Below are 7,198 nucleotides of genomic sequence, written 5' to 3' on the forward strand. Positions count from 1 at the left end.
TTTTTTTTTTTTTTTTTTTTTTTTTTTGGTATTTCATTGCTTTAGGCAGTTGGATTGGAGACCTGAAAGGAGAGCCGGACCATCCCGAATGCGCCATGAGCGAGTCGTCATCCTCAAAAATATGTTTCACCCTTCAGATTTTGAGGTAGGAAATTGTGCCCTAATAGAGAAGCCAATATCCTTTCAAGGGTGCCTAAAGTTGCTTTGCTCCATCTTTGCCGTCACATTCTAGATGTTTGTGTAGGAGGTGAAGAAGGAAAATAGAGACATGACTGAATTTAAGTTCTGGAATTCCCTTTCTTTTTCCTGATATTCTTTTACCGTAATTGTATGCTAGGAAAGACTGTTTAATGTGTATACTGTGGCCCAGAACACAGCTGCCTACTATGGGGTACTGTTAAAAAATGTCATCGTTAAGATTGATGAGAACAAGCTTGTGGATTTTGGTGGAAAGACCAGTTTCACACTTTAAAATTAAAACTTCACTTTCTTTCTAAAGGTTTGATCCTTAAAAAAACATTAGCTTGGGCCAGGGATTTATGGCGTCTGCCTTGCCAAGCGCAAGGGCCTGAGTTCGATCCCTGGTACAAAAAAAACAAAAAAAACCCCTAGCTTAATGAAATTCAGCCTCTGATGTTTAAATAGTGGGTAGTGTTTTTTAGGACTTCATTTTTACAAAAACACTTTAGTAGCTATTAGGTCGTTGTAGTACTTAATATCCATGTACAATTTGTATAACAGCAAATAAAGGTGACTAAAGGAAGAAAACATATGACAGGATTTATTGACCACCAGTAGAGTCACTTTTGTAGTCACTTTGTAGAAATAGTTGGTCTTTCTATAAAGTTGCTTGATATTTCAAAGTGTACCAGTATAAATTTTTGTTATCCTATGTGGTAGACTCTAGCCACATAATTATTTACATTTAGATTAAGATTAAGTAAAATTAAAACTTCAGTTCTTCAGTTGAGCTAGGCTCCTGTAGCTAGTAGCTATTTATGTTGGAAAACACAGATATACAAGATTTCAAGTGGTCTATCAGAAATCAGATTTGGGGAGGTGAAGTATATTTTTATCCCAAATAGTTAACTAATACTAGAAGCAGCAGACCTAAAAAGAATCTGTGGTATCAAAGAAAACAGTGAAGCATAATATTTTAATGTAATTTCAGAGGATCTTCAGTTTTCAGTTCGGGGCCTTATTTAAATGCCTTCACTGCCAAATCTAACGAGATAAAGAATTAAAACTCAGATTCAGAGAGAGATTTCTCTTTGTGTGCATCAGCACTGTCAAATAGAAATATAATGTGAAGCACATGTGTATTCTTAAGTTTTTCTGTAGCCTTAAAAATATAATGTGAAACCAGGGAAATTAGTTTTAATGATGAATTTTATTTAACTCAGTATATCTAAAATGTACTTTCATCATGTAATGACCTGTATGAATTTTTTTCCTTTGGTACTAAATCTTAAAAATCAGTCTGCATCCATATGTAGAACACACCTCAGTTTGGACTAGCCACAGTTCACGTGCTCAGTAACTGCATGTGTTCAGTGTCTACCAGTTTAGCCAGCATAAGTTCAGATTTGAAAGGCATGAGAAGGATGGTTTATTTCTTGCATGGAAAACAAAATACCACCCTGGAAAAAATTCTAAGAGTTAACTGCAGAAAGTTGAAATGCTTGAGGCTGATTTTAATCTCAGGCATCACCTTCAAAGTCTAGTAGTATTCAGAAAATTGCTACCTGTAACTTGGTTAAAAGAATCTTTTGAAAGGAGAGGAATATTAACATTTAGCGTAAGGATACTATACAGCAATGTAATGCGTTAGTTTTCTAAGCTGAAATAAATGAAGCTCTGGGAAGACATAGATTCTGAGAAGATAGTGATATATCTTTCTGATACAGAAATAAAGATGATGCCCTTCTGTCCTGTGCCCTAATAAAGTCACACTTAAATTTAAATTTTGGCAAATGTTTAGAAGTCATACCTATTTGCTTTTGATATAACCCTTATTTTCCTAGGTGAGTAAAAGAGAGGCTTTTATTGATTGTTGAATATCTAATAAAATTCTGTGGTGTGCATAAGATTAATTAAAACAAAGGTCCAGCTGTCAGAAAGCACATTATCCTGTAGGATTTAACCAAACCCACACCACCAAAAGCCAGTGTATGACTACCAACATGTTTATGCTTCGCTCCCCATTTTTCTCAGTTCTAATTGTTCTTGTAAAATGAATTGGCTTCTCCGACATTAATTTTTGTAAGTAGGTAAATTTAGTCTGCCAGCTGTGATTTCAGAAACCTCAGATTTGTGCAAATGAATAAGATTTTATATTTTTTATTTTAAATCTGACTTTGATAACTGAAAGTTGTTTATTTCAGCTTTTTTAGAGAAATTTAGGATAGAAAGCTACCTCTTGGTTATTTACTGTAGTTCGTCTTTAGTTGGTGAGTAAAATAAAAACCTGTAAGGAATATACACCAAACTGTTTCCTAGAAAGTACAAGTTCACATCAATAAAATTCATAAATTTGTATTTGTTTGTAGTTGAAATTCAAGTTGATAATGAATCTTTTTCTGAGCTATTTTTATGTGTTGAGACTTAGAAAAGGTTTGTCAGTCCCTACTGGGAATCTTAAATACTTTTGTTATGAGAAGGAGTCTACCTGAACTGGAAACCACTAGAAACAGCAATGCTTGTTCTTCATTCCCTTTTATTTATAAGAAAGCAACTGCAAGAATTTGTTTTACTGTATGCTTAATACTTTGTGTGGTATGTCGTTCTTTTGCAGTATGGCAGGTGAAAAGTCAAACAGAATCCTTACAGAGTTTACCCTGTGCATTAAAATAGACTCTTGGAAGTATAAAAATCAATCTTAGTACACTTAATCAATGAAAGCACATACCTGTTTCTATTACACCATTTCTGTAGATGAAATCTTTTTACAACACAGCGAAATAAGTGTGATTATGATGCCCACACAGAACAGGAACAGCAGGCTCTAATGAAAGTGCTACAGGACTTCTACCCAAAGCTCCTGTTTCTTGGGCATTTGAGTCCCACTTCCCTTCCTTTTCCTTTGCCACTCTCTATGGCAAAACCCCTTCTGCTGTCTGTCATTTTTATCCATTTCCTTAGTCTTAGAGTAGGGCAGACATTTTATAGAAAAAATGGAATACTGCTCAGCCATAAAGAATGAGAAATTAGAGTCATTCATAGGAAAATGGATATATATTGATGATATACTCCTAAGTGAAATAAATAAGTTACACATGTGTAAATAGCAAATAGAATCTCTGGTGTAAAAAACTATAATAGTACACAAGATCCTAATGGGATAATTAATAGTGTGAAATAGGAAGAAAGGGGCTAAAGGTGTAGGGAAAGTGGAAAGGGTAGGGGAAAGGGAATAAGGGAAAAGAAAAAAAATATGAGAAAATGAAAAAATGGCAATAAAAATGTTTGTAAATGGGGAGGGAAGAGGGGCCGAAGGGAGGGCAGGGACAAGGGGGAAAAAATGAGAACCAAGACCTGTGAAGGTACAGGATCCCAGTAATGAATGTAACTGTATTGTATACCTAGATTGTACCAGTGAACTCAATAAAAAGAAAAAAAAAGAGTGGGGCAGACATATACTAGTAATAGTAGCTCTAACTTCATTTGATTTTGATTTTTCTTTAAATCTGTGAACCACAGACAAACTTAACCAACCTTAAGTGGAACCTTTTTTTTTTTTAATTTGTTGAATTGCCAGAACAAGAAATTTGATTCTTTGGGATTAAAAAGGGGGCAATCCCATTTTAATCATTTTTCTTTTTGCAGGATGATCCATTGGTGCTGAATGAGATCAGAGATGACCTTCGAGTAGAGTGTTCAAAGTTTGGACAAATTAAAAAGCTCCTTCTGTTTGATGTGAGTTGATAATATAGACAAAAGAATTCTAAAGCAATTAACATGCTTCTTCTAGCTGAATAAGTGATTGTCTGACATCAGTACACCTTCAATTTTGGATTTAATATTTTTTTATAGTAGGTCTACTAGATGGTAGTTGTCTGTCAACAGTAATTAGATGAACATGGTATACAGGTCAAGACTTTGTTAGATTTGGTATGCCTTACTCGTTTCCCTTCATTACTCTAGAGCAGTGTTGGCCAACCTGTGGCAGCAGCAGGGTGTTTGTATTGTTGAAAGCTATAAAAGTTTTGCCATCACTGCTCTATAGTATGTGCTCTAGAATATGTCAAAGAAAACAAATGAAAAATGCATGAGACTTCATGGTTCTCTGTTTGCCCTCATTTTCCTCTATGTGAATTATTCTCCTTTTTTTTTTGGAAGCAATTGGCAAAAATAGTTTCCTGCATATTTCCCCTTCTTATCCCTCCTCTGAGATTGACACACAGTAATTGTCACCATGTATTGCTGGTGTATTACAAGCTACTTTACCTGTTACCTCATTTAATCCTTATAAACCTTCTTGGTAGATTCCACTGCACACATGAAGAAACTGATACTTGAAGATAGAGTACTTGCTCAAGGTTCATTCCTCTGATAACTAACAGAGCCAGGATTCAAATACAGGGCAAATCTGACTCAGAGTTTTTGCTCTTAACAATTATGCCTCTTGCCTCTCAGGAGACATTGTTGTCACCAGAAATGTGTCCAAAGACATTGCACTTGGTTCTTATAGATAAGGTGAAGCTAAAGAAGCAGCTGACTGCGTGTTACTGGCTGGGAACAAAGACTTCATAAAGTCTTTTACTTCACTGTATCCAAGAGAACACTACTCCTTACCTACTTTCTCAAATTTATGTTTTACTTTTAATCTTATTGTTCATTCTTGTCTTTCTAGAGGCACCCTGATGGTGTGGCCTCGGTGTCCTTTAGGGATCCAGAGGAAGCTGATTATTGCATTCAGACCCTTGATGGAAGGTGGTTTGGTGGCCGTCAGATCACTGCCCAAGCGTGGGATGGCACTACAGATTATCAGGTAAATTCTGCAAGTGTCAGGGGCTCATGAATTATTTCATTACCAACAAACACTGATTTAGCAATCCTTCAGAAAGAAGTTTTGAGTTTTAATTTGTTTAATGTAACTGTACTTCTTTTGAATAATACTTTGCATTTAGAGGAAGAAAGAAAAATGTTTCAGTATTTTAGTTGATTAGTCTGAAATTTTGAGATTTGCTCAGAATTGAGATGACACATTGAAGCAAAATGTTCTCTTCCATTCTATGTTGTGTAGAGCTCAAATATTTATTTGATAAGAAATGAGGCATTTCTGCAGTATTGTGCTATTTGCATTTAATTACATGATAATTTAAGTCAGCAAATCAAGATGTAAAGTTTTGAGAACTGAAAACAAGTAATTGTGTTTCCTATGAAGAGCTTCCTTATAAACTCAGGGTACTTTCTTCAGTATTAGAACTGAGGTTATTGCTTCTTTTTGTCTAAAACTCATTTTAATGGAAGATTATACTTATTCGCAGGTGGAGGAGACCTCAAGAGAAAGGGAGGAAAGGCTGAAAGGATGGGAGACATTCCTCAATGCGCCTGAGGCCAACAGAGGCCTTCAGCGTTCCAGTTCTGTCAATGCTTCAGAAATGGCAGGGCCTTCTAGAATGAGGCATTTTTCAGAGCCCCAGAGCACACTGAAAATGAATGCTCAAGAAGCTGAAACTGGAGTGGTATTTGAAGAACCTATTGATGAGAAGAAGTTTGAAAAGATAGAAGATGGAAGAGAATTTGAAGAAGATGCTTATGGAAAAGAATTTGAAGAAGATGCTTATGGAAAAGATACTAAAGGAGACGAGCTTGAAAAAGAGAGCACAGAAGACTGCCCTGAAAAAGAATCTGAAGAGGGCTGCTCCAAGAGAGAGGCTGGAGGAGACTGCCCTGAAAAGGAGTTTGAAGAGGGTAGTCCTAGAAAAGGGTTGAAAGAGAATGGCTCTGGAAGAGAATTGAAGAAGAGACTCAAGAAAGACGATAAAGAGAACGGCCTTGCCAATGAGTCTGAAGATGATGCTGATAAGGAGTCTAAAGGGGAGGGCAGCTCCAAAAAAGAATCGGAAGAGGATGACTCCGAGAAGGAATCTGATGAAGACTGTTCGGAAAAACAGTCTGAAGACAGATCTGAAAACGAAGTAGAAGAAAATGGTGTCAAACAAGATTTTGATGAGGATGGCTCTGACCGGGAGTTCCCCGAAAACCTTCTTGACAAAGAGTTAGAAGACAGTGACACTGACAAATCAGAATTAGAAGGCTCCGAAAGAGTTTTAGATGTGGAAGACTCCGAGAGAGAGTTTGATGAAGAGTCGGATGAAAAGGATGAAGAGGAGATGTATGAAAAGGTTTTTGATGATGAGTCAGATGAGAAAGAGGATGAAGATGCAGGTGGAAAAGGGCATGAAGATGCTGAGGTAAAAGAGGAAGAAGATGACAAAGATGAAAAGCTGTTTGAAGACTCAGATGAACAGGAAGATGAGGAAGATGCAGATGGAAAAGAAGGCGAAGATTTAGATGAAAAGTTTTTTGAAGATGACAACTCCATTAAGTTTGATGATGATAGTTCCTTTGAGAAGATATTTGATGATTCCGATGAGAGGGGGACTCTGGGGAATGTGCAGGAAGAGGGGCCACTCTCCACAGGCAGCAGCTTTGTTCTCAGCAGTGATGATGACAGTGATGATGATGTCTAATCTAAGCTTACTTTCTAGGGTGAGTCTCCATCTGCATTTGCCTGTGCTTCAGGGTCGTTGCTAGTAGTGTTATGTGAACATGCGTTTAGTGGTAGGATGCTGTCAGATTAATGCATCGGTTTTTTTATTGTCTCCTTTACCTAATAATTTTAAATGTATGTTACTTGGCTGTTCAGGCAAAGCTGTTATAATGCAGATAAACTGGATACTTGTCCTTTTGTCAAATTTGTTAAATGCATGCAGAATAATATTTTTAAAAGTATTCTGATTGAAGTTTGTGATACTCAAAAATAAAAGTTGAAAATATGCTGAAACTGAAAATTAGACGAGTTAAATTTCATTTTATTGTTTTGGTTTTTTTTTTCATTTGTTTGTTTGATTTTTAAGAAAGAGTCCCACTGTGTAATTCAGGCTAGCCTTGAACTCACTATGTTGCCCATGCTGGCCTCAAACTTCATGGCAATCCTCTTACCTCAGCCGCCCAAGTGTTGGAATTACAG

General features: G+C 36.4%; 1 protein-coding gene across 1 annotated transcript in view; it reads left to right on the forward strand.

Annotated features, from left to right (window-relative positions):
• The window catches only part of Htatsf1 (HIV-1 Tat specific factor 1), a 14,183-nt gene extending 7,216 nt beyond the window's left edge, over nt 1-6,967 (forward strand). Inside the window, exons 6-9 of the mRNA XM_010642565.2 lie at nt 46-145; nt 3,826-3,915; nt 4,853-4,990; nt 5,490-6,967. Of these exons, the coding sequence (XP_010640867.1) occupies nt 46-145; nt 3,826-3,915; nt 4,853-4,990; nt 5,490-6,698 (1,537 nt within the window). The 3' untranslated portion in view covers nt 6,699-6,967. The remainder of the gene's footprint in view (nt 1-45; nt 146-3,825; nt 3,916-4,852; nt 4,991-5,489) is intronic.
• The last annotated feature ends 231 nt before the right edge of the window (nt 6,968-7,198 follow it).

This window comes from Fukomys damarensis, unplaced genomic scaffold (genome assembly GCF_012274545.1).
Source record: "Fukomys damarensis isolate Sample0158 unplaced genomic scaffold, DMR_v1.0_HiC HiC_scaffold_39, whole genome shotgun sequence".
NCBI classification, from domain to species: domain Eukaryota; kingdom Metazoa; phylum Chordata; class Mammalia; order Rodentia; family Bathyergidae; genus Fukomys; species Fukomys damarensis.